The 18,628-nt window shown below is 32.9% G+C and overlaps 1 protein-coding gene across 1 annotated transcript; it reads left to right on the top strand.

Moving 5' to 3' along the window:
• Positions 1-16,054: 16,054 nt before the first annotated feature.
• LOC110726583 (protein FAR1-RELATED SEQUENCE 6-like) lies at positions 16,055-17,899 on the top strand. The gene is made up of 2 exons (XM_021906063.1): positions 16,055-16,105; positions 16,871-17,899. The coding sequence occupies exons 1-2, from the start codon at positions 16,055-16,057 to the stop codon at positions 17,897-17,899; spliced, it is 1,080 nt and encodes a 359-aa protein (XP_021761755.1).
• Positions 17,900-18,628: the final 729 nt, after the last annotated feature.

Here is an 18,628-nt window from a genome sequence, read left to right as displayed (position 1 = left end):
ATGAGGTTATAGCCCAAATGAGAGCGTTGGATGATCGTATGGATGAATTGGAACGCCGTGAGGAGTTGTATTGGAAGCAGAGGAGCTGTCAAGAGTGGTTAAAAAATGGGGACAAAAACACAACTTTTTTCCACACTAAGGCTAAGCAAAGAGCGGAGAGAAATAATATAAATGCAATTTCCGATGAGGCCGGTAATGTTTATAAAGATGAAGAGCAAATTTCGGCTGTTTTTGTGGATTACTTCACTGATCTTTTTGCCTCGAATAACCACATTGAAGTAGAACCGGTCATTGCCAAAGTAGAGGAAAAGGTGACAGATAGACAGCGTACTACTCTTGCTGCCCCGTTCACCGCCGATGAGGTCCGTGTTGCTCTCTTCCAGATGCACCCCACCAAAGCGCCTGGTCCCGATGGTATGTCAGCTATCTTTTTCCAGAAATTTTGGGAGATAGTTGGTGTTGATGTTGTTGGGAAAGTACTTGATATTCTTAATAATGGTGGTACCATAGGTTCGATTAATCAGACTCACATTGTGCTTATCCCGAAAAAGAAATTATGTGTGTCTCCTGTTGATTATAGGCCTATCAGTTTGTGTAATGTATTATACAAAATTGTCACTAAGGTGCTTGCAAATAGGTTGAAATTGGTTCTCCCTTCAATTATTCATGAGTCACAGAGTGGATTTGTTCCGGGTCGATTAATCACAGATAATGTGTTGGTTGCTTATGAGTGCTTTCATTACCTCCGGAAGAAGAAAAAAGGGAAAAAAGGGTACTTGGGCTTGAAACTTGATATGAGCAAAGCCTACGATCGGGTGGAATGGAGTTTTTTGGAGAAAATAATGCTGAAATTGGGCTTACCGATTAACTATGTGGTCTTGGTTATGAATTGTGTTAAGACTGCTTCTTTTGATGTCCTTGTGAACGGTCAACCTTCGAAATCCTTTAAGCCTAGCCGGGGGCTAAGGCAAGGTGATCCACTATCACCTTTCCTTTTTATTATGTGTGCAGAAGGTTTATCTGCTCTGATTAGGGATGCTGAAAATAGGAGACTTATCCATGGGGTTAAAATTGGTCGGAATGTCAATCCGATTTCTCATTTATTTTTTGCAGATGATAGTCTTTTGTTTGTGCGGGCAAATGAAGAAGAGGTGGAAAATGTTCTTGGAATTCTTTCAACCTACGAAGTTGCTTCTGGTCAGAAACTGAATATGGATAAATCTGAGGTGTCCTTTAGCCGAAACATTGAGCAAGAACGGAAAAATATTCTTCAGATGAAGTTATCTTTTAAGGCAGTCGAGGGTCACGACAAATATTTAGGGCTCCCAACATATATTGGTAGCTCTAAAAAACAGGTTTTTCAAAACATTCAGGATCGTATCTGGAAAAAATTGAAGGGTTGGAAATAAATTTTTTTATCTCAAGCCGGGAGGGAAGTTTTAATTAAGTCAATAGCTCAAGCGATCCCTACTTATTCTATGCAATGTTTCACCATCCCGGTGAGCATACTCAATGAAGTTGAAAGATTGTGCCGGAATTTCTTTTGGGGTCAAAAAGGGGAAGAACGCAAGATGAGCTGGGTGGCTTGGGATAAGTTGTATGTTCCAAAAAGTCAAGGTGGCCTTGGGTTCCGCAATATGAGAGCTTTTAATAGAGCCCTTCTCGCAAAGCAGGCTTGGCGAATTCTTACCAAGGAGGACTCGTTAATGTCAAAGGTCCTCAAAGGCAAGTACTTTCCTAACTCTTCCTTTATGGATGCGAAAATTGCATCACATTCGAGCTATACATGGAGATCGATTATGAGTGCAAGGGATGTGCTTTTAAAAGGTATTAGGAAGAATGTGGGAAATGGTGCTACTATTGATGTTTGGAAGGATCCTTGGGTGTCTAGTCTTCCGAATTTTTGTGTGGTGAGCAGAAGGAATTCAAATGATGATAATCCATCCACTGTCCATGACCTAATGGTTGACAGAAGCTGGAATGTGGCTGTTCTGAACTCTAACTTTTCAGCTCTTGAAGTGAAGGAAATTGTCAACATCCCAATTCCCTTATTTGATAGCTCAGATTCGTGGTCTTGGCATTGGTCAAAAAATGGATGCTTTTCTGTGAAGTCTGCTTACAAATTGTTGAGTATGGAGCATGCTCAATCGAAAGCCTCCAATTCCAATCCCCCAATTTCTTTTGACTGGAAGTGCATCTGGAATTCAGACCTCCCCCCAAAGATTAAAAATTTCTGCTGGCGCGCAATCAGGGGAGCCCTTGCTGCTCGTGTTTCTCTGCTACATAGAGGTATGAGTGTTGATTCTGTTTGTCCTATGTGTGGGGATGCTCAAGAGACTATCTTGCATATGTTGGTGTTTTGTGAGGAGGCAAAGCTTTTGTGGTACCTATCTCCTTTGCGTCTGGAAGTTGGGAAGTATAATGGCAGCACTTTTGCGGAGTGGTGTGGTGGGGTGCGCTTGATTTTCAAGGATCACTCGTGGTGGAATGTCTTCTGGAGCACTTTGTGGGGTGTGTGGCTGCGTAGAACTGACTGGATTTTCGCAGGGAAGAAGAGAGAGATAACTGAAGTACTACACAAAGCAATTAGCATTGTTGGTGAGTTTGATTCTGCAAATGATCATGGTTGCAGCCACTCTGTTTCTGAACCCCTGGAGTGCAAATGGAAATCTCCTCCTGAGGGAGTTATAAAAGTGAATTCTGATGCGGCTATCTTTAAGTCGAGAATGGTGGGGATTGGAGGGGTTATGCGTGATAGTGTGGGGGATGTTGTTGCTGCTACGTGTTTGCAGGTTGCAGGAAGCTTCGATGTGGATGTGGTGGAGGCAATGGCAATGCGGCATGCTTTAGTAATTGCAATGGAGTCTGGCTTTTTGAGAGTGTGCCTCGAGACGGACAATATCAAGCTCCATTATGGCTTGAGTAAGCAGAAGGAAGATCTTACTGCCTTTGGTTTAATTACCAAGGATATTCTTAAGCTTGCTAATTCTTGCCATGAATGCTCATTTGCTTTTGTGAAGAGAACATGAAATCAGGTTGCTCATAGTCTTGCTAAGCTTAGTAGTAAGTTTGTTTCTCTTAGAGTTTGGTTGGAAGAGTATCCCATTGAGATACATGAGGTTGTAATGGCTGATTTAGGCCTTTCTTCTACTTAATATTATTCTCATCTCTTCCAAAAAAAAAAAATATTGATTATTTGAGTCTGGATCGGAAACTAATCAAACTCTTATAATGTATATTACGATTGATTATTTGATTAAGGTTTTGACTCCAGGCTCTTACATTACTCCTAATCTAATATAAAATATAATCGATTCTAAAGTAATCAAGCAATAATCCTAATTCACTCTTGAATTAAATTAATGGTTTGAATGCCATTTCTATCACTCGGAACGAAAAAAAATAAAAATTCACAAGAATATTTTTTGTATCAACCAAGGGTGTAATTGTGTAAAAACCTAAAGTGACATTCTTCAAAGGGTGTCTTCGATTCCACATCACCTGTTCATATATTGACGTTCACCATATATATTTATACTAATATTTCAAATGTTATAATAATGTAAAATGTTGATAAATGGGTATTAACATATTAATATTTTCATAACACTAGTTGTTTATAATTTTCACCAATATACTATTTTCATACCTTTGTTGTTACTTATGCGTTAGTTGACATGTGCGTCTGTTCAAATAATTTGATTTTTTTTTTTTGAAGGGAATGATTTGATTTATTTTAAAATACGTTGAGTAGGTTTTATTTTATTTTATTATTATTAAAAAGATTATTTCTCTAGAGAGTGAATACCACTCTCTTTATTAAAAAAAAAGGATTTTTTGTTAGAAACTAGCTAATAAAATCCATAATTTGTGAGAAACTATCTAAAATGTTGTAAGAAACTACCTAATTAAAGGTAAATTGTCGTTAAAGACTATCTATTGTCGGATTTCCACGGTTAACCAATTTTTCCGCCATTGACCCATCACAAAATACCCACAAAACCGCACGCTTTCGGGTTGGAAGGTGGTTTGGCTTAGTGGAGGCAATTTTAAGCGGGTTGTGTTAGTTTTAGGGACAAAAGCGGGTGGTTTTAGAGGTGCTTTATGGAGGGTCAACGTCGAAAAATTTGGTCAACGCTGGAAATCCAGTCAAAGGTAGTCTTTTACAACATTTTATCTTATAATATGTAGTTTTTTACAACATTTTTTTATTAGATAGTTACTTACAAATTTTAGATTTTATTATATAATTTCTGACAAAATTAAAAATCCTTTAAAAAAAAACTTATCCAAGAACACTATAACAGCGTAACTACTCATACTTATGATGTGACTTAATTTCCTCTTTTGGCAAAGGGACTAGTAATCTAACACACACGTCGCTCCCCACTTCGAACTATGCACATTGAAAAATGATTATATAATTAAATTAGATTATAGCATATACTGTTTGATCTTATTTATGAATATTTATCGTTAAATATAATAATAACGACATTATGAATATTTCACATTCAATAAGTATGCATTGGCGCATTGCATTAATTTGAATCTAATGGCATTTCTCATTCGATTATTTTTAATTCCTTTACCTTTAAATAGGATTATTTTGCAAATGAGGTCAAACTTTATTAAGCCAAACTATGTAACCGAAGATCATAGCCAATTAGATCAATGAATTATACATAACCTTAGTGGTAATTGGTAAGATAATTAAGCCACCTACTACCATATAAAAATAATCTACATGAGGTCAAGGGTTCGAAAAGAACATGGGAAGCTTTTGCGCGAGACCGAACTCACCGTGAGTTCAATATATTTGACAATAATATTATAATATCTGACAATAATATTCTAATATATTGCATTAATATTCTAATATTTTACAATAATATTCTAATATATGAAATTAATAATCTAATATCAGAGATTAATAATCTAGTAATCTAATGTCAGAAATTAGATTATTAATGTCAAATATTAGATTATTAATGTCAGTATTAGAATATTATTGTTAGATATTAGATTATTATTGTACATATATTGGAGTTATCGTGAGTCCGACTTACCCAAATTTTTTCGAAAGAACATATATAGCCTAAGTTTGTAAAGGGTTCGAGTCAAACATATAGCCAAAGTTTTCATTGTGGAGCAGAGGTGACAATGTAACAAGATAGCAAGTAATATTTTTGGATTTTAGAAATAACATATATAGTCACATACAGTAGAACAGTAGAAAATTCATAAAATTAAGACTAGGCTCAACTGCTCAAAGCTTGCATGCATGGCTCCATTCATGCAAACAATTTTATTATTCAACGATAACCTCCCTCTTTTTCACAGGGACAACACGTACTACTAATACATTACATATTAGTAGCTTTAATTTCACCATCACATTACCATTTCAACAACACGACGGACAACACAACAACATTAACAACGACATAAAGCAACAACAATTGCAAGATGCTACTACATGGAGCTAGCAACATAATCGTACACCCTAGCTGCATTGTCTAGGTTTAATACTTAATAGTTCAAACGAGGAAACTATTAATTAATTCCAGACGAAGAGAGCATGTACGTCATTGTAATGATGGAACATTATTAAGCATGGGTGCAACAAATGCATCTTCGGCGAAGGCCGTGGCAATTTCCAGCTGGATATCCTTCATACCTGCAAACGGTGTCACAGTTGGAGTCCCTTGAACAAGGTCCCCTAAATGTTTTACTTGGAGATTTGCATTTCTTCCTGCTAAATATTCCAGCTTCTGCCTTTCTTGGACCCGCGTCTTCTGCACGTCACATAATCAAGAACAAAATTGTTTAAAAACAATTATATTTTATTTTATTTAGCTATACTTTCAAATTTTATACGGAGAAATCTACTACTCGTAAATATTAAAATAACATTGCTCGTTTTAATTAAATCTTCATTGTCATACTAAATCAACATATAAATGTAACGTAAGTAGCTTAGGAAAATGAAGATAATATCAATTTGTTGTTATTTGTGGCCTTATTAAAAATATCAAACCGCATTTTAATTTGTAAAATCAAAGCTTAGCTTAATACTTTGCATGCATGCATGAGATTGAAGTTATGCTACGGAATATAATATAGTTTTACTAACTATATATACTACAAGTAAAATGTTAATAGGTTATGCTACAGAATACTTTACATATGTCTGAAATCTAATTAGCATAAACTATTTAAATTTTTTTTATATGTTTCTTTTATCGATCCATATATACTACAAGTAAAATGTTAGCGAAGTGTCTAGTCTATTTACTATATACGTACGTTCTTCACTAATTAAATTGAAATGAACCTATAATTGAACTTTAACACATTAACATATAGTTTCATATATAAATCAAATTAAAACTCGACAAATAAACCAACTATAGTGCTCAAAATAATAATTTGATGGAAAATAAAGATAGGATTAAGAACCTGTTGACAAAACAAGTAAGAACACAAGGAAAAACACAGCAATCGGCCTCATTGACATCTTCATGATTTTCTTTATAGAATTATAGATAGAGTATGATTTAAATGTATAAGATTAATTGTTATGAAAACTAACACAAGCTAACGATTATTTATAGGAGGAAAAAAACACTAATTGAAAAGGTTTAAAGGTATAATGCCGATATGTGGTACACTTCTATATATTGTCTTGGTGCCAAAAAGCTTCTGACGGGGCAAGTGTTAAGTCTGTTTAGGCCCAAAGCCCAATGTGCATCTACCGACACACATTGTGTGCGATATTTAAATGACCCGATGAAATATCTCGCCTAAACGCCTGGTGTACATGGTTCGGGCGTTAGACCTGTCAATAATGATAATTGATCCTACTCGAGAGCATGTAAATAGACTAAAATTGAGATGAAATTCGGATTTTTAAGAAGTCATTTTGAAATCGAACTTTGCACTTGTTAAATAAACATGATACGAAGTATGGAGTATGTTTGTCATGAATATGACATCTTGACATGTATAGTCTGATCTACAACTTTTAAGAACCAAGAACTTGTTCCAACCTAGCATGAGTTAAATTCGATAGCATGCATTTACGAGTACTTACAATACATCAATCCACAATAATTGATTAGTTTGAAAGGTCTATTTTCCTAATGTATGTGATTTAATTGATAGGGTATTTACGTCGTATTTGATAACAAATTAAATTAACGTTGTTGAAGTAATGCCAGTACATACATGTATTCGAAACGTGAGTACTTAGCTCGACACTTCTACTTTGTTAGAGCTCATTGTCTCTCCCTAACATTTGTTTAGAGAGCCATGAGGGCGGGTGATGAGATTGGATCCCAGAATTCTCTGAAAATCGAGAGGGTACACTAACCACCTGAGGTATTCCTTACTCTCTTTACCTAACATTTGAGAGATTTATTTATTGATAGCTCTTGTAGTTCTACCTTACCTCAAACTAACCACATTAATTATGATGTGGCATACTATTAATTCAATTGATCAATTGGAATGCTAATTAACATTTATGGAATTAAAATAAGAAAAACAATATGAAACAGAGCAAGTATATATTTTTCTTGGTGTATAAATTACAAGTAAATAACAAAAAATAGTGAAAGAAATATATGTGTATACTATAAATAGTGGAATGATTAGAGTTAAATCTTTTTGACAATAAATTACAAAATATAAATTAAAGTATATAAAAGATATTCAAAAATATTTCATTTGGGTATATATGGAATATGATTGTCAAACTGGAAAGAAAATATATAAGGTATAAATAGTTTACTTAAGGATTTTGCAAAAAAAAAAAAAAAAAAAAAAAAACCGAAAAAGGCGGAAAAAAATTTCACAAGATAATGACAAATGTCATGTAAGAATTTGCTTTTAGTATAAGTTAATAGATATCATCATCATCAATTGAACGTTAAAACGTAACCGCATAAAAGACTTTTTTTTTTTTTTTTGGCAAGGTGGAATTTACGTGGAAATAGAAGACGAGTCTTTGATAGATGGTTCATTTACTAATATGAGAGGGGCGGACCCACCTTTAGTTATAGTGGGCCCGGTGACACAGTATTTTTTTTTTTAAAAAAATATCAAAGAGACCCCTTATTATAGATAGGTGGTCTCTTTGATGCTGCTGTTGGTAACAACAAACAATATCAAAGAGACCTCTTATTAAGATAGGCGATCTCTTTAATGCTGCTATTGCTACAAAAGACTTGCTGTGGTTTTTTTTAAATATTAAAGAGACCTGTTATTTATATAAGAGGTATCTTTGATGCTGCTATTGCATTTCGCAATTTTTTTGCGCTACTTTCTTTTTTCATTAAAGAGACCAGTTATATTTAATAACTGGTCTCTTAAGTTATCTCACTTTTTTTTGTATAATTTTTTAATAATTTTTTTCCCTTTTTATATCTTATATTTGTACAACCAATTTTAATATTTCCCCATAAAGCTTATCAATTAACTAAAAAATCATAAAGTTAATTCAATATAATAATTTTATTGTACCATTTGTTTATAACATGTTATTTGTAGTATTTTCGACTTGTAAAATTGAATTCTTAAGTACTGTATTTGGTTGTGGTATGAATTTTTGTGTCCTATTTTTGGATTGCAATCAATTTGGTGAAATATATATATATATATAATTTTTGGATTGAAATTAATTATGAACAAGACATGGAAAAAAAAATTGTACTTTCACAAAAGATCAATAATTGATGGTGATACACTATCTCGGAAATTCTGGATCCGCCACTGAAATATAATTACGTAAATTTTTGAAATGTGCATGTCGGCAATGAATATTTAGTGGTCCTCATACTTGCCAACTTTATAACTTGGATATATTTTTCCACCTTTTGTCATCTTTTTATATCTTTATTTTTCAGTCGATGGATGCTTTCTCCTTAGACACTAATAATAATCATACCTTATCTTCAAATTTTCCTTTTTTTTTAATACTAATTACTAAACTATTTTCCCCCTAAAAAAAAGTACTGATTTATTTGATTATTTTCAATAGCTAACAATATCTGTCTAGATATTTCTTCTAACAAATACATCCTGATATTTTAAAAACTGTATGATAATCTATCTCCTTTTATGGAATGAATGATTGGCCTGCACCAACAGTTCAGCACAAATAATATATTAAATTAATGGGACCATTATTACTATAATTAGTACAACACCTGGTTAAGTCGTTTTCAAAAGTTATTTACATTCAAAATTTGTGTAAATGTTTTCACCAAAAAAAACATGTACAAAGTATATATTTGCGTAAATATATGTGTTCAACATTAAAATAAAAATATAAAAATAAAATTTGCGTAAATGTCAAAATTAAACAATTTATAATAATTAATATATTCAATTGTGTATGAGAAAAAATTGCGGTTATAAATTATAATAATTAGCTAATTAATAAATATGGAGCAAGAGAAATTCTACAAGATCTATGAATATATGCTTCAAACGGCGTACCTTTTGCATGATGGGTCAGCGAGGAAATGGGAACAGCGGCATCAATATCATCAAATACATCATATATTACTCACTACCAGTTGCAAATATTACAGATATTCACTACTACGTGTTGGAATAAAGGAAGGAATCCAAATAGCCTGACTCGAGCGCCCGACCAAGCGCGAGAGGGAGCTTGGAAATTGAAGGAAGTTCGCCCGACCGGGCACGAGAGCAACCAATCTTTTGACTGATGCTCGCCCGACCAGGCGAAGCTCCGCCCGACCGGGCTCGAGACTTGGCTTTTGGTTTGCCTCCTTGGATTCTCTTGTTCCTTCCTCTTTCTTTGTAACCCCTCACTTAAGAGGTGTTTTATGATGATTAAAACACCTCTAATTGCTTATATGTTTCATCTTTTCATCTTCTTGTGATCTTTTATTTTCCCCCTTGCTTCTCTATATATATTGAAGTCAGAATTTTCTTGAAAAATACACACATATACATGCTAAACACATTTGAGCCAAACACAATTTTCCTCCTTTGGACATAAGTTTGCGTAGGCTCTAGCTCTCATTCTAAAGTGCCTTAGCATGAGAGTGGTGTGTAACCTTAGAGAACGATCCGACGAATACAATTGAGCACCCTGGTTGCGCCGGAATTCGTTTTCAAAGACAGTGATTTATCACGCCACACCGAATTTCCTCTTTACTTCTTGTTGTAGCCTTGAAATACACCTTATTTTACAACACTACGTATTATGGAATATTTGTTTAACTTATCAACCATGACATCATTGTGGTATAGTATCATTTTTATAAACAACTAATAAATTATAAAAGATTGAAAATTTTATAATGGTCGATTGAAATACGACTACCATAATGATTTATGACTATTCGGATAATGATTGACTTATTTTTCTTCAAATAATATCTAAAGTACATTTCTTTATTTTTGGTATAAAATAGTGATAGAGTATAAAACATATTCCTGGATCTCAACCATCAGTTTAACCTTTTGGTTGAGTTGGTCTTTTAACAAATAGTATCATCAACGTTTTCTTTATTTATCTAATTTTTAGGTTCATTTATATAATTTTTATTTTTATTATATAATTTCTCGAATTTTATTTTTTATGTTAGATTAATATTTCAAAAATTATATTACATTGTAAATATTAAAAAATTAATAGTGTTCATATTACAATATGAAAAAAATGAATCGATCGTATTATTTTATCATTTAAAATATTATAGCAGTCATATTTTAAACGGCCACTATAAAAGCATTGAACTGGGTCGTGACAAGTTTGTTGCATGCTTTCCCTTCTTGTTACTTTTGCACGGGATACACACGTTACAAAGTAGACATTAAGCAGCACAACATACCTTATCTTGACGTGATCCACGCATAGCAGCAGGTGGATCTAGTACGGGGCCTAAATACAACGTGTCCCACCATTTTGGCAAATTTTATATGATACGTAGTAATAGATAGAGTATGGCCCTGTTTGTTGGGCAGAATAGAGCTGATTTCAGCATAGTAGGATAGGGCAGAGCAGAGCAGAGCAGAGCAGATTTCAGCATTATTATTATTATTATTATTATTATTGCTATTACTATTACTATTACTATTACTATTACTATTACTATTACTAATATTATTAACAGCATCCTCAAAACTCGGAAACACAGTGTCTGTCAAAAAATGTCCACTATAGTCACACCATCACCATCCTCGGACTCAGAATCCTATATAACAAATTAATAATAATAACAATAAAAACAAATATTAATAAAAGTTGACAAACAACAAAAACACAACTAATAATATTAATCTAACAACGTACAACTATAATAATAATAATAATAATAATAATAATAATAATAATAATAATAATAATAATAATAATAATAATAATAATAATAATTCTAACAATAGACAACTAATTATAATAACAACTAAAAGGTGTGATCCCTCACTTATAAACGATTGAGAATTTTATAACTAGAGAAATTAATTAAGTAGAGTAATTCAAAACGACCCTCAACAAATTCGTAGTATATAACTATAATTTTTTGAACAACATACTTATGAACAATACAAACAATAAGATATTAAGATTGATAGAACAATACGACCCTCCTAAACAAATTCGATGCCTTATGAACAGTTCATCCAAATACAAACAACATACTTTACAAATGATCTTGGTTATCTTTTAAAGTAAAACAATCGGAATTGATAAAAAAATATCAGTCGTCAACGTGTTTTTTTAAGAATTAAAATTCAATTTTTTTTTCGAAATTTCCAGGCAAACGCCCAGAAATTTCGAAAAACCTAGGGTAGTTCGAAAAAACTAGGCGTTTTAGCCTAGGTTTTTCGAAATTTCTGGGTGTTTTCCTGGAAATTTCAAAAATAGAAAATTAAATAATCGGAATTTCGAAAAAAAAAAAAATTAAATAATCGTACTGTTTTCGTACGGTCCGACGAGCCTCCGGTGACCAACGTAGGTGGTGTTTCCGACCTTTCGTTGTCTTCCATGAGATCCGACGAATTAGGTTTTGCAAAATTTAAATTATTTGTTTGATTTTGAAAATTATAGTGGTTGGTGGTTCAACACGATCGTTGGTGGCCGGTGTGAGGACTAGAGAGAACGATAAAAAAATTTATGTAGGGTAAAAGTGTTAAGTTTATGTAAAAAATAATTATTTTATAATATTTTTATAACAAGGCTACGTACGTCATTTTAGGTTATTTTGCGGGCGTTAGTTAGAGATTCGAGGGCGACGTTTAGCGGTCCACTAATTCTTCTTCTTCTTATTATTATTATTATTATTTGATTTTTTTTATAGATTTTTTACTCTTTTTATAACATTAGAAAATGTGCTAAATAATATAAAATATTAATTATTATCATTAAATATTAGTTATTATTATCAATTAATATTATATGTTAATTATTATTATTATTATTATTATTATAAAATATTAATTATTATTATTATTATAAAATATTAATTATTATATTATTATTATTAAATATTAATTATTATTATCTATAAATATTAGTTATTATTATTAAATATTAATAATAATTATTAATATTATTTTTATTAAATATTTATTTTTATTATTATTAATTATTATTTTTAAGCAGAGTAGGATAGAGCAGAGCAGATTTCAGCATATCAAAGCAGAGCAGATTTCAGCAAAATAAAGCAGAACAACTCAAAAAACAAAGCCTATGTAGTCAATTTCTAACTTAAAATCACAAGTATTCAAACTCCATCCTTGAGATTCTACCCAATCTCTTTCAAACAATATTTTTAAAAAGTGTTAAAAAATAATGACTGATCACGCCTAGTAGCACTGATACATTCTCTATTATTTCATGCATAATATAGTTTAGCACGGATACATGCATTCTATCTAGCTAGTTTATTTACAAAGAAAATTAACAAAAGATAATATATGAAGCATGCATTAAATTTAAAATTAATTAATTAGTGCTCCATAATTTAATAATTAATATTAGCTTCCTACAAAAATGCAAAAAAAAAAAGTTAATAATGCTAGACTTGCTATTGTTTTTGACAAGAAGAAAAGGGATTTCATTAATAAAATATAGCCAAATGGCACTTACATATTCTTAACAAATCAAGAATTCCAACACAAGTACACACCTTAAAACTAAATACATCGTAAATTTGATTAATTAACAATCGCATTAATAAAAAAACTTCATCTGTTGAAGCAATACAATCAGTGAGTTCGCAGTGATTCGACTTGAAATCCTATGATACGTAGTCGTTTAAGTGAAAATACCCATGTGGTCCTCCGGATTTTTGTAGAGTTTATAAAATCCTAGATATTCAATTCTCACCATACAAACATAAAAAGAAAATATAATCAAGAGAAAAATCATCATCTCAACGATGAGATCTATAATCAAGAGAAGCAATGTAGGCTAGGAAAACCTTCCCAAGGGAGAAACCCTAGAGGGAACTAAAAAAACCCTCCCAAGAAGAAAACCAAGCACAACTTGCTATTGTTGATTTTATGCAAATGCATGATAAAAAAATTAATATATACATGTATTCATCAATAATGAACACACAAATTTCATCCATCATTGAGTCCGATTGCCAACTCGTCATCAACCGACTTTCGAAGGGAGCAATCTACTTCTCCGATCTTGACTTTGTGCTAGGAGATATTCTATCCTAGAGTATTTAATCTACTTCTCCGATCTTGACTTTGTGCTAGGAGATATTCTATCCTAGAGTATTTATTTTAATTCTATTGTGTGGTCTCATGTTAAACGCGATGGTAATTTATTGTGTCACGCATAATCTTGCTAAACTAGTTCCTTTTGGGGTTGAACAAGTGTGGGAATTTTATTGTCCAAGTGAAAATTCTCCCTATGTAACTATATGGATACTTTATCACTTGATAATAAACTAGCTTCTTGGTTTCAAAAAAAAAAAAAAAACAAAAATTACATCCATCACATGCATAATATACTACCTCCATTAATTTTTAGTTGCAACAAAAGAATTTTTTATGTGTTACAAATAATTCCCCTTTGTTGCAACTAAAAATTAACGGAGGTAGTATAAGATATGTTAATGTTTCATATAATCATATATATTAATGTTATAAGATGATTTAACTTAATGCATGACCTCGGGAATATATATACTACCTCCCAAAATAAAATGGATGATGCTACAAAAATAAGTTCAAACCAATGTACCCCAAGTTTTGGGGCATTGCCCTACAACCCTAGAATTAGAGTTAGTTGTCCTTAACCACACGCAATCAACTTGTTAACAGGTTAACGAGACCCCCGTGCCAAATCGTCCTCAGAAAACATATAGGTTCAAGACATATTCTAATTAACACTTGAGTTGTTGTAGACCTTGTAGTCTTTCCATCATTTTCATCTAATCACTTTCAATTCGTTCAATTTTCAACTTTTATAATTTCACTTTGAAATATCTTTCGTTCTTTGAAGCTGTACCAATTTGCATGTAATCTTCCCCTCTTGGGTAATTTACTTTATAATTCTATACACTAATTTTATTTACCTTTCACCCCATACACTCTCATTCTACAATATTTTCCCTTTTAATGTAAAATCAAGTAGCATAATATAAATGTAACACGTAGGGTTCCAAACCTTTTATCGTACCAATAAGACAATCGATATATTCTATTATTTAAAAATACTCTATAATATATAAAATTTGATAATTTGAAAGTATTTCGTATTATATATGCACCAAATATAATACTTCCTTTGTTTATTATAGCACCATGATTAAAAATGTGAGAGTTTTTAGGATCGGATGGAGAGTGGGAAAGTGTAAGGAAATTCCTACCCTCAATGTGCCCCTAGTTAAGATTTATCTCACAACGATCTCAGTTGTAAGATACAATCTTTATCAATAATAGATCAAGTATTTTTTATACGTAAATAAAAGTGATGACATGATATTAAAAGTACAAATACAAATATACAAAACCGTCCATATTATTACACGCAGTAGGGTAGTAGCCTTCAAGCAATATATCTTTTTCGAGTACCAAGCTTTAATTTTTTTTTTTTACATCAACGTACTTTTTCTTGTAAACATAAGGAGAAAAGAAATGGAAACATTAGAAGACTCCCCTCACGAGGAAAAACTCTTAATGCAACAACGACAACAACTACAACGTACGTAGATGAATGGACGATGACATGACTTATGAATTATGCACAAGGCTTGGTGCACATGCATCTTCTACGAAAGAACCTGCTGGAATTAGTCCATGTTATCAAATATTCTGTGTAATTTTTTTGTTTTCATTTTTATTTCATTATTTGTGACCTTTACGGTAATACATCACTATAGTGAGGTACACATATACTATGGACTCTATGGTAATTTAAATGAGGAATTGAGGATAGTATAAGTGCGTGCTATAAAAATGTCCACGAGAGTTATATTTAGGTTTAAGTAAAAATAAATAAATAAATAAATAAAATTGTAACGTAGTAGTAATATGAGAAATTAAAGCATTACTTCGTATTAGTTTCCTCTTTGATTCGAAATACTTATAGCCGGATAGCCCTTAATTTTGGGTTGCATAATAATTAAAAATCTATTTTTTCAAAGGAATTATATATTATGGGGAGCTAGAATGTACTACGTAAAACTACTGAATTATCAAGGGAGGAGAAAGAACCTGCTGCCAAAACAAGCAAGAGCACCAGAAAAATTGCCTGCTTCATACTGATCTTTGTTATTATTGATATTCTGGATTGCTATTCGTCGCTCCTTTTTTACCAGGCGTCGCTCCCAATTTTAAGTGAAATGACCATTTTGCCCTTAGCTTATTTTTTGCTATTTAAAGGTTCACCGAGTAGCCATATCCATTCACGAGCATATTAAAATCATTATGGAGCGATTTCACTCAAAATTTCGTTTTCAAAATCCCGAGTTCCAAAATTCCCGAGCGAGGGCAATACAAATCGTTTATTTATACAAATAGTAAATTCCCGAGCCGAATTTACGGGCTTAAGATGTGGAATGACGGCAACGTTCGTACACCGGAGGCATCGTCGGAAGATTCTGTAAGTTTTTTAAATTTTTTTTTTGTTTCTGTTAAATGGACATCCGGATGAAATTTCCGGATGATCCTTGGGTCATCCGGAAATCTCATCCGGATCCTTCGGGGTAGATCCGGATATTTAATCCGGATCTAGGGGCATCCGGAAATTTCATCCGGAAGTAACATCCGGACAAAATATCCGGATCTTCCACGAAGAATCCGGATGAGATTTCCGGATCACCCAAGGATCATACGGAAATTTCATCCGGATGTCCTTAAAAAAGGTTTTTTTTTTTAATGTTTGTTTCTTTTCTTTTCTGTTTTTTTCCATTAGTTTTATTGTTAATTGTTTCCATTACTGTTATTGTTATTTATTTTATGTTTTATTCCATTAGTGACATAAAACCGAAATTATTGTGTAAACTATTATTATTATCGTTATGATTAATTGTGGTATTATTATGATCCATTTTAATATTGTTTCGATAATTTTTGTTTATTACTATTATTCGTTGGTTTTTTTGTGTTATTGATTATTATTATCGCTGTTACGGTTGTTATTATTGTGTTTATTATTATTGTTTTTAATATCGTTATGTTTAATTGTGTAATTATTATGATTAATTTTATTATTCTGTCGATAATTTTGTTTATATTAGTGTTATTGTTAATGTTTTTATTGTTTATATTATTTTTAGTATTGTTGTGGTTATTTTTAATACTGTTACTATTATTGTCTAGAAGTAACGAGTTTGTGTTTTATGTGTGTTATAATTATTTTTTATAGGGTTCGGAGGACGAAGATGCTGCCGACGATGTGAATTATAGTGCGCATTTTGCCACAGACACGCTGTTTCCAACGTTTGATGAGGCAGTTAATTGGGCGTATGTTGTTGCCGTGAATCTCGGTTTTCTTTTGGTTAAATCGTCTTACAACAAAACTAGAGACGGTCGGCCGTACCGGTATTTGAGGTGTGATAGGGGCCGAAAGAGCCAGCCGAGAGATCTTGAGAATGCAATTAGGGTGGACACCAAAACCAAAGCAATTGGTTGTCCTTTCTACATCAAGATTTATTATGTCTTCGTCACCGACAGTTGGAAGATACGGACCAAGAATGATGCAACTGGGACCCATAACCATCCAATGATTGTCTATCCGGAGGGTCATCGTAAGATCAGTGGCTTGAGCCCGGAAGCCAAGAAGGTTGTGCAGGACATGACAAAGTCCAAGGTTGCACCGCGGAACATCATGGCGACAATTGCAGAGCAATTTCCCGAGGATCATCCAAACATCCGACATATCTACAACTGCCGGAATGACTTGAGAGCGGAGATGTCTGATGGGAGAGGAGTTGTTCAGCAATTTCTACATTTGGCGAGAGAGAACCGGTATATTTACTGGGTCATGTCTGATGATGTCAACGTTATGCAGCATGCGTTTATGGTGCACCCGATCACGGTGAACATACTACGGACGTATCCGTATGTGATCGGTATGGATTCGACATACAAGACCAACCGATACGGGATGCCGTTCTTCGAGATAGTCGGTGTGACACCGACAAATCAGAATTTTCTCGTCGGTTATGTGTTCATGCGCAACGAGTGCACGGGAAGCTACCGGTGGGTCCTTCAGAGATTACGAGAGTTGATTGGGTATGATAAGGAGCCGTCGGTATTTCTGACAGACCGTGAGCTTGGACTTTGTGCGGCATTGAGAGTTAACAATGTAACAAATTACAAAATTAACAATAATTATATAGTTACGACAACAAAACAAAAACATACTAACACAAACAAAGCAGAAATGAAATAAAAATAAAAATAAATATAAAAATGCAGAATCAGAACCAACCAAAAAAAAAATTAAAAAAAAAATAATAATTCTGGGAAAAAAGACATCCGGATGACCCATGAACATCCAACAGAAAATTCCGGATAACCCTGGAACATCCGAATTTTTCTGTTTGATGTTCTTGGGACATCCGGATTTTTCATCCGGATGTCTTTTTTCCAGAAACAGGGTATTTTTACGCAATTTTTTTTTTTTCGATTCGATTAACTTCGCAATAACAACAACAAAGACGACAGCAACAATAACAACAACGACTCCAACAACAACTACGACGATAACAACAACAAAAACAATAACAAATAAAACAGAAAAAATAAATCTGGAATAAATCCAGAATTTCTGGATTTTGGGGACATCCAACTGAAATAATCGGATGTCCCAAGAACATCCGGATTTTTCAGTTGGATGTTCTTGGGACATCCAAATTTTTCAATCGGATGTCCCTTTTTTTCCAGAAAATCTCGTATTTTTCCGGTTTTTTTTTTTTTGCGATTTGAGTACCTGCTCGCCGGATAATCCACCGCCGCCGCGACCACCGTACGTCACCCTTAATCGCCTCCGGTCACCCATTGCAAGTCGATTGTGATTTTCCGGTTATGGTTTTTTTTTTTTGGATTTAATTTTTTTTTTTTTTTTTTTTTTTGAGTTTTCAATTTCTGATTTTTTAGAGATTAGAGATTTTAGAGAAGA

Source organism: Chenopodium quinoa, unplaced genomic scaffold (assembly GCF_001683475.1).
Source record: "Chenopodium quinoa cultivar QQ74 unplaced genomic scaffold, ASM168347v1, whole genome shotgun sequence".
NCBI lineage: Eukaryota > Viridiplantae > Streptophyta > Magnoliopsida > Caryophyllales > Amaranthaceae > Chenopodium > Chenopodium quinoa.
This window is presented reverse-complemented; position numbering and strand designations above follow the sequence as displayed.